The 13,352-nt window shown below is 35.2% G+C and overlaps 1 protein-coding gene across 1 annotated transcript in view; it reads left to right on the top strand.

Annotated features, from left to right (window-relative positions):
* Window positions 1-13,352, top strand: part of LOC149790797 (pleckstrin homology domain-containing family A member 8-like) — a 49,773-nt gene that overhangs the window by 10,182 nt on the left and 26,239 nt on the right. The window contains exons 2-7 of the mRNA XM_089972859.1: window positions 670-786; window positions 2,384-2,539; window positions 7,727-7,851; window positions 10,651-10,818; window positions 11,441-11,481; window positions 12,137-12,631. Of these exons, the coding sequence (XP_089828985.1) occupies window positions 670-786; window positions 2,384-2,539; window positions 7,727-7,851; window positions 10,651-10,818; window positions 11,441-11,481; window positions 12,137-12,631 (1,102 nt within the window). The remainder of the gene's footprint in view (window positions 1-669; window positions 787-2,383; window positions 2,540-7,726; window positions 7,852-10,650; window positions 10,819-11,440; window positions 11,482-12,136; window positions 12,632-13,352) is intronic.

The raw sequence follows: 13,352 nt of genomic DNA, 5'->3' as shown, positions 1-13,352 counted from the left end.
TGTTTCAGGATGTATGGTTGAGTGTTGAATTATTTTTTAAAAAAAAGATGCATTCAGAAGAAAATCAACATAATGAATGAAATTCAAACTCCACATCAGTTTCTTTATGAAATCCCACCGATATTCAGGAAATCCACCTCACCCCCACACTTTCAAACAAAGGGAAGAATTTCCTTCTTTTAAGATTTCATTTTGGAATAAACCCTATTAAGAGTTGTGGTTCATACCCAGTCCAATAGCATGAAAAATCACAGAATTTGAGATGTTTCTTTGAATTTTTATAGACAGTCCATGAACTTTTTGAGGGAAGATGCTGTGGTATGGCTGAAGAAAATAAGAAAAATATAAATGTATATATTACTTTTTTACCCTCATGCCCCATGATTATGGTAGTTATCAAGCAAAATAATGTCCCCTGGCTGTTATAATAGACTAACATTTTCAAATAGATTGTTACTTTAATAGGGAATTTGACGCAACTATAGGAATGATCTGTAAATGCAGTTTAAATGGATGCATGACTCACTTTCCAACAGAAGTAAAAAATTCTCCTTGAAAACTTTTTAAAGTATTGCAAAACTACTTGAAATGTTGATATAGAAAACAATGTACAGGCCTATATGGGAAAGAATGACAGACAGTTCATTAAAACAATTGTGCTTTTCACAGGATGGCAGCCCCGCTGGTTTGTTCTGGATGGTGGAATTCTGTCATACTACAATTCTGAACAAGATGTGAATAATGGCTGTAAAGGGTCTCTGCGCATGGCAGTATGTGATATAAGAGGTAAGGCAGGCATGCTTAAATTTAAATTATTAGTACATTGAATTCTGATTGACCCAACTTCTGTAAATATTTTCATCATCATCATCATCATCATCATCAATCCCATAACCCAAGAGGTTATTGGTGCACTACAGTTTACCAGTTCTCTCCATCTTTCCTTGTTCTCTACTGCCCTTTAGGAATCTCCAAATCCCATGCCAGTCCACAACTTAATGTTGTCTTCCCACCTCTTTTTCTGTCTGCCTTTTCTTCTGCACCCTCACATTGTGCCTTGCAAGATTGTCTTTGCCAGTCCAGATGATCTTGAGACATGACGATACCACTTCAGTTTATGCTTTTTTTTCAGCGGTCAAGAGGTCTTCATAGGATCCGATGACTCATTGGATCCTGTTGTGGACTTCATTGTTGGTTATATGGTCAATGTATGAGGTGCCCAAGATCTTGCAGTAGCATCTCCTATCAAGGTTTGAATCCTTCTTTGTAGATCTGATGTGAGCATCAATGTTTCACAATCATACAGAAAGATGGATATGACAACTGAGTGCATCAGCCTTATTTTGGAACCAAAAGCAATGTTGGTATCTTTCCATATTGGCCTCAGCCTCGTTATTGCTGCTGTTATCTAGGCAATCCTGCAAAGTGGTTTTGGGTTGGAACCCTCTGTGATAATTGATCCCAAGTACATAAAGCATCCACTGACCTTTATTTCTGCACTGATACTGTTGGTGTTGTTTGTCATCAGTTTTTTTTTCTTCAGTGCTGATCTCTATATTGTATGCAGTGGAGGTTGTGTTGAGGCACTCAACCAAGTCAGCCAGTTCTTTATCATATCTTGTGAAGTTTGGTCAATGTGTGTTAACCAATCAGTTTTACATCTGACTGGCTGTATCAGTGTGTGTTAACCAATCAGTTTTACATCTGACTGGCTGTGTCAGTGTGTGTTAACCAATCAGTTTCACATCTGACTGGCTGTATCACTGTGTGTTGACCAATCAGTTTCACATCTGACTGGCTGTATCACTGTGTGTTAACCAATCAGTTTTACATCTGATGGGCTGTGTCAATGTGTGTTAACCAATCAGTTTTACATCTGACTCGTTGAGTCAGTTTGTGTTAACCAAGCAGTTTTCATCTGACTGTCTGTGTCATTGTGTGTTAACCAGTTTCACATCTTTTACAGTGTGTACATGAGTCAGAAATGGCAGACACAGAAATATGTTTTTAAAAAAAACAAAATGACAAATGCACATAAAAGGTTAAAAACCAGACACACCAAAGAGTGGACGTATATTATAGCATAAAAAAGAAGTAATTCATTTGCATTTTATAAGGTATATGATGCCGACATTAACATAAGCTGCAGTAAAAGGCATGACATTAATGGACCTTAAGTCATCACAACATGTTCTGAAACAACAATATCTTAGAATCAAACACCATAGTATGCATAAACCTTCAGTTTTCAATTGGTTAATAACAAATATTATTCAAGATTTTCATCTTGAAAGACAACTCTTTTATATGAAACCGTTAATGCACTTGACAGGTACAATGATATTGAAATGTTTATTTCTGATCTGTTTTCCTTTTTTGTCAGTTCATCAGACAGACAATACCCGTTTGGATCTGATCATACCCGGGGAGCAGCATTTCTACGTAAAGACTGCCACCCCTCACGAGAGACAGCAATGGTTAATTGAACTTGGCTCGGCCAAGGCCTCTCTCAGTAATGGAAGGTCAGATGATGATTCAGGTACACCACCGTGTTCAGCTAAATTTAATCATCTTGTTAACTCAGCTGTTTAATGGTTGGTCTTAGGTATCTCTTGAATGATGATGGTCTCAGTATTAAGGACACATGGGTTTAATCACTTTTGTCAGTTACAAGTACAATTAGTATGTGCTTGAATAGGTCTCAGTATTAAGGACACATGGGTTCAATTACTTTTTTCAAAGTACAATTAGTATGTGCTTGGATAGGTCTCAGTATTAAGGACACATGGGTTCAATTATTTTTTGTCAAAGTACAATTAGTATGTGCTTGGATAGGTCTCAGTATTAAGGACACATGGGTTTAATCACTTTTGTCAGTTACAAGTACAATTAGTATGTGCTTGAATAGGTCTCAGTATTAAGGACACATGGGTTTAATCACTTTTGTCAGTTACAAGTACAATTAGTATGTGCTTGAATAGGTCTCAGTATTAAGGACACATGGGTTCAATTACTTTTTTCAAAGTACAATTAGTATGTGCTTGGATAGGTCTCAGTATTAAAGACACATGGGTTCAATTATTTTTTGTCAAAGTACAATTAGTATGTGCTTGGATAGGTCTCAGTATTAAGGACACATGGGTATAATTACTTTTGTCAAAGTACAATTAGTATGTGCTTGAATAGGTCTCAGTATTAAGGACACATGGGTATAATTACTTTTGTCAAAGTACAATTAGTATGTGCTTGAATAGGTCTCAGTATTAAGGACACATGGGTATAATTACTTTTGTCAGAGTACAATTAGTATGTACTTGAATAGGTCTCAGTATTAAGGACACATGGGTATAATTGCTTTTGTCAAAGTACAGTTAGTATGTGCTTGAATAGGTCTCAGTATTAAGGACACATGGGTATAATTACTTTTGTCAAAGTACAATTAGTATGTGCTTGAATAGGTCTCAGTATTAAGGACACATGGGTTCAATTACTTTTGTCAGTTACAAGTACAAGTACAGTTAGTATGTGCTTGCATATGGCAGTTGCAAATTCTGTTTCAATTACTCAAGGTTATGACTTCATTTACAATTACAATTACACGATATTGGTGATGTTCAATTAGAAGTACAGTGTAATTGTAATTAATTACTCAGTCACACCAATCACATTGTAATTTAACCTAATTCTGAATCCAACAGTAGACTAAGTATAATCATTTCTATACAACTTTCTTATCTAACACTTAGCTTTATTGCTGATTCTGTGTTAATGCCTATATTATTAGCCTAACACATGGCAGTTAACCCTTTACATAATGCAAGCGTCTTTGGACACCTCTACTCCATTCACATGGAAGCGCCTTTTGACGCCTCTACAAGATTCGCATGGAAGCGCCTTTCGACGCCTGCTGTAAACATCAGCCATTTTGAGCTGGTTTTCGTAGTGCCACCTTTGGGGAAACCCCCACCCATTAGATACTACATTCATTTCTGTGAATGACAATCACGTGGTCGCTATTCATGCACTGGTCGATATCTGCTATTTAAAGTAACTGGGTCATAATCTCCACTCTCCAAAATGGCGGCCGCGGATTTCATTCAGTACGTACGAAGTTTTCACAATTAGAATCACAATCACGAAAGATTCAATAAATTAGGTAAAGTTTCTGATATTGATGTAGGCAGCAATTAGTTTTTATAATTTATCAAATTCAGATGACTTAGTGATGTAGACGCACACGAAAACCTTGTAAATTTCGAGTATCGGAAATGGCGGCTATGGTTGGTCATGCAGCCTCACTGACATGACGGTGAACGAGTTCTCTCTCGATTTTTAAGCACATAAAAAAATTCTTCCGTGAAAAATAATTACACAGCTATAACAATCGGACTTTACTCTTAAATTTTTCCACATATAATAGATGTGTACCAAAAATGTAAAATGGTTAAAATTGCTGTCAAACGCAACATATACTACATTGCTTAACATTTCACAGGCAGGATTTCATTCAGTACTTACAAAGTTTTCACGATTAGAATCACAACTATGAAAGATTCAATAACTTAGGTAAAGGTTCTGATATTTATGTAGCCAGCAATTAGTTTTTATTGATTATCAAATTCAGATGACTTAGTGATGTAGACGCAGACGAAAAACATGTAAATTTTGAGTATGGGAAATGGCAGCTATGGTTGGTCATGCGGCCCCACTGATATGACAGTGAATGAGTTCTCTCTCGATTTTAAAGCGCATAAAAAATTCTTCCGTGAAAAATAATTACACAGCTATAACAATCGGACTTGACTCTTAAATTTTTCCACATATAATAGATGTGTAGCAAAAATGTAAAATGGTTAAAACTGCTGTTAAACGTAACATACACTACGTTGCTTAACAGTTCACATGCAGGCCTATGTGTATGCTGTCGACTAGGTAACTTGTTCTATTTATAGCGTGCTGCACTTTGTCACTATGCTCTGTGAGGTAAAGGGTTAAAATAAACGTGTATTTTCTCAAATTTTATTTTAAAAATTTAATTAAAAAACATGTATCTTTCTTTTTGTAATTGAGTTGTAATCGAGCAATTATTCAAATCTAGACCTTCAATTACAAATACAATTACACCATATCCATGATGTTCAGTTACAGTTATAAATACAATTACACCATATCAATGATGTTCAATTACAGTTACAAATACAATTACACCATATCATTGATGTTCAATTACAGTTACAAATACAATTACACCATATCAGTGATGTTCAGTTACAGTTACAAATACAATTACACCATATCAGTGATGTTCAGTTACAGTTGCAAATATAATTACACCATATCAATGATGTTCAGTTACAGTTACAAATACAATTACACCATATCAATGATGTTCAGTTACAGTTACAAATTCAATTACACCATATCAGTGATGTTCAATTACAGTTACAAATTCAATTACACCATATCAATGATGTTCAGTTACAGTTACAAATACAATTACACCATATTAATGATGTTCAATTATAGTTACAAATACAATTACACCATATCAGTGATGTTCAGTTACAGTTACAAATACAATTACACCATATCAGTGATGTTCAATTACAGTTACAAATACAATTACACCATATCAATGATGTTCAGTTACAGTTACAAATACAATTACACCATATCAGTGATGTTCAATTACAGTTACAAGTACAATTACACCATATCAATGATGTTCAGTTACAGTTACAAATACAATTACACCATATCAATGATGTTCAGTTACAGTTACAAATACAATTACACCATATCAGTGATGTTCAGTTACAGTTACAAATACAATTACACCATATCAATGATGTTCAATTACAGTTGCAAATACAATTACACCATATCAATGATGTTCAATTACAGTTACAAATACAATTACACCATATTAATGATGTTCAATTACAGTTACAAATACAATTACACCATATCAGTGATGTTCAATTACAGTTATAAATACAATTACACCATATCAATGATGTTCAATTACAGTTATAAATACAATTATGCCATATCAATGATGTTCAATTGCGGTTACAAATACAATTACACCATATCAGTGATGTTCAATTACAGTTACAAATACAATTACACCATATCAATGATGTTCAGTTACAGTTATAAATACAATTACACCATATCAATGATGTTCAGTTACAGTTACAAATACAATTACACCATGTCAATGATGTTCAATTGCGGTTACAAATACAATTACACCATATCAATGATGTTCAATTACAGCTACAAATACAATTACACCATATCAATGATGTTCAATAACAGTTACAAATACAATTACACAATAACTGAACCCAAGTCATGTATTAAGATTCAGTACAGATTTAAGATTTATATATCTTTGACAGTACTTACTGTATTTGTGGGAGTTTATAGTGATGTCAAACACTGTGGCCTCGTGCTGCAGACATGTAGCATCACATCTCACTCAGTCACATTATCCTGACACCAGGCTGACTAGTCCTTCCACTGACCTCTTAATGCCGAGCATTGAGCGAGACAGATTCTGATACCATTTTTATAAGTCTTTGTTGTGACTTGGAGGGGGTTCAGACCCATGACCAATTGGTCTGGTGGACTATTGGTTAGAGCATCTGTCTTGGATGTGTGAGGTCACAGGTTCAAACTACAGCCAAGTCATACCAAAGACTTACAAAAATGTTACTAGCAGCTGTCTCACTAGGCATTTGACATTCAGATGTTAGTGTTTGGACTGGTCTGCCTGGTGTCAGGTTTGCTTGGCCCCACCCCCAAATTTCTGTTATTTTGCTACAGGAAAAGCATGCATATAATAATCACTTGAAAACAATAGTATATCTGTACACACCAGAATAATAGCTGATTGTGTGACAGTTAACGCACAGCTCATATACCTCCAACAAATCAAAGAAGTTCTAAAATCTTGGCACTATCTTTCTAAATATGGAATATTATATAAAATGCAGTTGTTAGAAACATTACATGAGGATTTATTATAAGATGGATTAAAACTGTGCTGGCTGATGTTTATGAAATCACATGCACATGTAATTAGTGTTTTGATCAAAATTATTATTTGGCACAGATAATCAATTAACTGTTGTCTTAATCCGCGCTGTCTGCTAAGATCTAACCTCCTCAGCTTTATCTTATCCCACTATAGTCGGATGTTCTTTGATAACTCACACACTACATAATTAATACTCATTTTGTACAAATAGATCAAAAAAGAGAATATAACCAACAAAGTACTTGCATTCTATACGTACTTTCTTACAAGATGAGTCCAACAGCAAACTGCACAGACCCAGCTCTGCCATCTCATAATGCTCCCACAGATCTTGGTCTATCAACAGATCTTGGTCTATGCAGTTTGTTAGGAATAATCAGTAGAACAAACAGCATAGACCCTGATCTGCAGGTTCATTATGCTAAGGCAGATCAGGATCTTTGTTGTTTGTAGATGACTTGACTTATAAGCAAGTATATTCGGTACCAATGAGTTGGCGGTTGGAATTTTCATGCATCTAAAAATTAATAGTATGTGTACTTTAGCGTGGATTTGCATCCTGGAGAACCCTGATATATATATATAAAATCACACACCAACTTATACACATTCTGTAAGTCTGAATGTTGATTCGGTCTGACAGTATGTTGCAAGCATGCTTTTTTCTGTGAATTGAAGGTAAAATTTCCCCTGACATTGTGCGGTCCAAGAAATCTGAACTTCGACTGTACTGTGATGTATTGATGCAGCAAGTCCATTCGGTAAAAATGGCAGTCCAAGAAAAGGAAGTTCCTGACATACAGGTAAATGAGACTTGTTTTGTAAAAATACTTATTATTGCACTTGTATCACATGGCAAGTTAGATATCACTTTTTAATATTAATAGTCATTGTAATACAATAATTCATTCTATAGGATTTTGAAAGTCAAATACAGTATGTGTACATAGTAGCAGTGTGAGGCTGGTACCACAGAATTATTGTAATTAATCTGATTGCATCAAACGTTTTGAGAACCACTCTGGAGAGGCCACCAACCACTCGATTTCCGATGTGTTGGTATCATCACGTGGCTGTCAAGGGAAACAGGAAAACCTGATGTGAACTGCTGCTCGTGTTGGAGTGTATGAATCCAAAATAAAAATGAGATGCAGATCATCCTGGCATCTTAATCATCTATGTTCTGTTTTAACAGTAAAACTTGGTATACTATATTGAGAGTACAACTTGGTATACTATATTGAGAGTACAACTTGGTATACTATATTGAGAGTACAACTTGGTATACTATATTGAGAATACAACTTGGTATACTAAAACTTGGTATACTATATTGAGAGTACAATTTGGTATACTATACTGAGAGTACAACATGGTATACTAAAACTTGGTATACTATATTGAGAGTACAACTTGGTATACTATATTAAGAGTACAACATGGTATACTATATTGAGAGTACAACTTGGTATACTAAAACTTGTTATACTATATGGAGAATACAACTTGATATTATATTTAGAGTACAATTTGGTATACTATATTAAGAGTACAACTCGGTATGCTATATTGAGAATACAACTTGGTATACTATATTGAGAGTACAACTTGGTATACTATATTGAGAGTACAACTTGGTATACTAAAACTTGGTATACTATATTGAGAGTACAGCTTGGTATACTATATTGAGAGTACAACTTGGTATACTATATTGAGAGTACAACTTGGTATACTAAAACTTGGTATACTATATTGAGAGTACATTGAGACTACAACTTGGTATACTACAACTTGGTATACTATATTGAGAGTACAACTTGGTATACTTTATGAGAGTCGACATCCAAGGTGGATGCTCTAACTACCTAGCTAAATAGAATTTGACAAGGCATTCTGGCAATGAGGCTTTAGGCCACTGGAACATTGAAATAGCTGAATAGAATTTGACAGAAGGCGTTCTGGCAATGAGGCTTTAGGCCACTGGAGCATTGAAATAGCTAAATAGAATTTGACAGAAGGCATTCTGGCAATGAGGCTTTAGGCCACTGAAGCGTTGAAATAGCTAAATAGAATTTGACAGAAGGCATTCTGACAAAGAGGCTTTAGACCACTGGAGCATTGAAATAGCTAAATAGAATTTGACAGAAGGCATTCTGGCAATGAGGCTTTAGGCCACTGAAGCGTTGAAATAGCTAAATAGAATTTGACAGAAGGCATTCTGACAAAGAGGCTTTAGGCCACTGGAGCATTGAAATAGCTAAATAGAATTTGACAGAAGGCATTCTGGAGACGAGGCTTTAGGCCACTGGAGCATTGAAATAGCTAAATAGAATTTGACAGACGGCATTCTGGCAGCGAGGCTTTAGACCACTTGAGCGTTGAAATAGCTAAATAGAATTTGACAGAAGGCATTCTGGCAACGAGGCTTTTCCAACATTGGGTTAATTATGCTGACACACCATCAGATGTGGATAGTAGAGTAACATTAGGATGGTTGTTCATATCATGTATGCGTTTAAAAGAAATCTCCACACAAAGCATTCTGCTGACCTAGATTTTTGGGTCATCTTCTCGTTCATTGGCTTTCAGGTACCTGTCACTAAAGGAATGTTTTCTGGCCCATCTTGACCTAGTGTGTATAAAATAATGCATATTTAAGGAAACAATCTAACGGCGATGGTGACTGAAAATTAGTATAATTGGCATTGTGTTGGGTAGAGTGGTGGTGCAGGGGTGGCAATAAAATCTGTAGATGAATTTAGGATGATCTCTCTCTCTCTTTCACAGAAACAAAGATTTCACCAATGTTGCTGCAAAATAAATAATACCATTCAAGAAGCAAATTAATAATTGTGTTTCTTGGTCAGAATTAATTAATGATCTGGGTGATAAATGTCAAAATATAAAATCTTTCTCCAAAATACATTTTTTAAAAATTGATGTTTAGTATTATAGAATTTTAAGATAATTAAGGAGTACCACTCCGGTAGCCTAGTGGTTAGAATGCCCACCTCAGATGCGGGAGGTCGTCTGTTCGATCCCCAGCCGAGTCATACCTAAGACTTACAAAAATGGTACTAACAGCTGCCTCGCTTGGCGCTCAGCATTAAGAGGTTAGTGTTAGGACTGGTTGGCCTGGTGTCGGGATAATGACTGGGTGGGACATCGAGCTACATTTCTGCAGCATGATACCCCAATGCTAGACATTACTATAAACTGTCACACTGCAGACATTGAAGTGATAAGACTGAAAAATTGTTAAAGCTACGTTAAAAATCCAAATCACACACGTACAGATAATTGGGGAAAGGCTGTGTCATGTTTTTATCTTAATTCCATTTTAAGAACTATTTAGAATAAAAGACCAAAAATGTGGAAATATATTGATGTTAGCTTCACATGGTAAGACAATCGTGGTCGTGGGGAGGGGTATAGTATACAGAATTGACTCTAAATTATCCTGACAGGCAACAGTTCACATGTTTTACACAGCTTCTGTCCATTGTCTTGTAGTCATTTTGAAAATCATTATATTGCTACATTTTGGAGACCAGAAAGAAAAGAAAGATGGGTGACTAAAAAGAATTAAAATATTTCAGAAATTAGATGAAGCTACATCATTACTTAGTGCGACTTGTGATACATTCATCAAAACCCTGGAAGAATGTATGAGGACTGCAAATGCTGTGATTTCCTTTCAACATCCACACCAACATGTCACTGATGCTGCCTTGCCCACAAATCCTCTTGTAGTTCCTATTAAAAAGGTGGGTTGATTTTACTGCCCTATCTTTGTTGTGTGCATGTGTATGGTTTTTTTTGCTTCATCTGTTCACCAGACCAACATTCAGTCAGTTTTTAAGAGATCATACTGCCTTAAATACTTTTATTTATCTTGTATTGGCTGATAAGAAAGTTGCAGAATTAATGCATTTTGTTAAAGTACTGAATATGCCCATTTACTTCTTGCATTTAAAGATAAATCAAGACTTTCTTGAGGTGAACAGAATGGGTTTTTTTTTTTCTTTAGGATATTAAGATTTTCAGAATTCTAAAAACAATTTGACTTTATGACATACATAAGGAAAAGTTAAGGCCATACAATATTTTTTCATTGCTTAATTTTTGGACAAATTCATATTTATCTCTTGTCTTTGCTGATATAGAAAATGTGATTATTTAGATTTCTTTTGTGCCAAAATATACCTTTAAGGTGTATCAGTGCTTGCATGGTTAGAGGATACATAATGATCTTCTGTACAAATTCCTTTCATTACCTTTGAGGTGTATCAGTGCTTGCATGGTTAGAGGATACATAATGTATCAGTGCTTGCAGGGTTAGAGGATACATAATGATCTTCTGTACAAATTCCTTTCATTACCTTTCAGGGCCATAAATATCAAATATCTAGGTCCAGTTCTATGGACAAGTAAGTTTTTGTTAGACTCTCTTTCTCTCTCTCTCTCTCTCTCTCTCTCTCTCTCTCTCTCTCTAACCAGCAACTTTCTACATGTCAAGGATCAATTTTTGCTTTTATCTAAATTTAAGAGTTTTATGATGTTTTTGTGTGCTTAACTATTGCACACATCATGCTTTAAAAAAAATGCACCTCACTAATATTGTTTTTTACCAGCAAAACAGAAAGTAGACCTTGGACAGATGGATTTTCAAACATTGCCACTCACTGTGAAAAATTTCATCAATGCATAACAAATGAGTTGGGAGAAAATGTAGTGCCAATCATTTGCCTTGTAGGGCAAACTTTAATCTCAAACCCAGCTACTAGCAAAGTGTTTTTCACCAGAATAATACCTTTGTGCATACAACATGAAATCACACATTCTTGACACCAAAGTAATTTATGATGGAGAAACATAGAAATAAGTCCACAACCAATATTACAAAACTGTTCTGTGCTACCTTAAGAACGAAAACAACTTCAGTGTCTGTACAACTTTAAATATTTACTTCATGTTACATGTAAATTTGTTCTATTTTTGAAGATATATTCACTAGGTAATTGAATTCATTTCGTATTCTTTAATCTCAAACAGATTTTTAAATTTATTAAATTTATATTTCAGAAGCTTACTTGGGCGAGGGTCTAGGTCACCTTCAGTTTCTAGTCTCGAAAACACACCACCTATGCAAAAATCATCAAGGCAACGCACTGTATCAAATAATTCTTACTCAGATCAGTCCTTATCTGAAAGTGAAAATGTTAAAGGTAGTAACAGGACTACAAGCACTATTCATGAAAATAGCTGCACTTTACAAGAAACTTCAAACACTAATGGCAACCAGTCCATGTCACAAGATCACATTCAGTCACATGACAAGCATATGTCAGATGACTCAAGCAGTCAAAATCAAGTGCAATCCAAACCTGTTATTCCTCCATCAGGCTGTCTTGGAAATATTTCCAATGGACCAGTACAAGTTGCATCACCACATGGTGTTAAACAGTCAAATGAAGATGTGACAATCAGTGATGGGGATGTGACAGTCAGTGATGGGGACGTATTCTTGGATGCTGTTGATACAAAGATTCCAACCTTTTTCAGTGTCATGAAACCTAGGTAAAGTATTGTACTTTAAATCAGCTTTTATCACCTACAGACATTTTAACACAGAGTAAGGTTAGCACATGTCTAATCCAGAAAGTTAAGAATGTAAATTAAATTATGAAATTAATATAATCATGGATTTATCCAAATGATTATAAGGTAGTGTACTTGTGTCTTCTTTAAATATGTTTCCCTATCATAATACTTTAGGAGAATTACTACTATCTCACAAATCCAGCCCTCCCAGAGAACTCTTTATGATGCTAAAAGTTATCTGCCCTTGATATAAGGATTGGTGCCAGATCCCATGAAAATCTCAGTTACTTCTTCAGCTCATGCCAAGCAGCATGCTTGCATCAAGAGACTCCTCACAAAATCCTGTACCATATTTCTGGAAGTTCTACACTTACAAATTGGAGGAGTCTTCACTTCAAAAAGGAAGTATACTCCATCTATGTTTTCAACTAATCTTTCTTCCTATGATGGCAAAGTTAGTTTACAGTTATCACCTTAATAGTATTTACAGGCAGCTATGCAACTTCACATTAGTTCTGGCTATTGTTTTAATTTATATGAGTGCAGAAGTCTTTATTGGGCTGTAGACAACTTTTAACATATGTATAATTTCTGCTATGACTGGATACATACAGGTAAGTTTTCTATACATTAGCATCCAGCTGATGAATGTTACTATACACGATGCTTGATTGCTTTTTATATGTTTAGGCAACCA

The sequence above is a fragment of the Sinohyriopsis cumingii genome, chromosome 10, assembly GCF_028554795.1.
Source record: "Sinohyriopsis cumingii isolate HCF-2022 chromosome 10, ASM2855479v2, whole genome shotgun sequence".
Lineage (NCBI taxonomy): Eukaryota > Metazoa > Mollusca > Bivalvia > Unionida > Unionidae > Sinohyriopsis > Sinohyriopsis cumingii.
The sequence above is the reverse complement of the archived record's forward strand: the minus strand, read 5'-3'. Positions and strand labels throughout refer to the sequence as shown.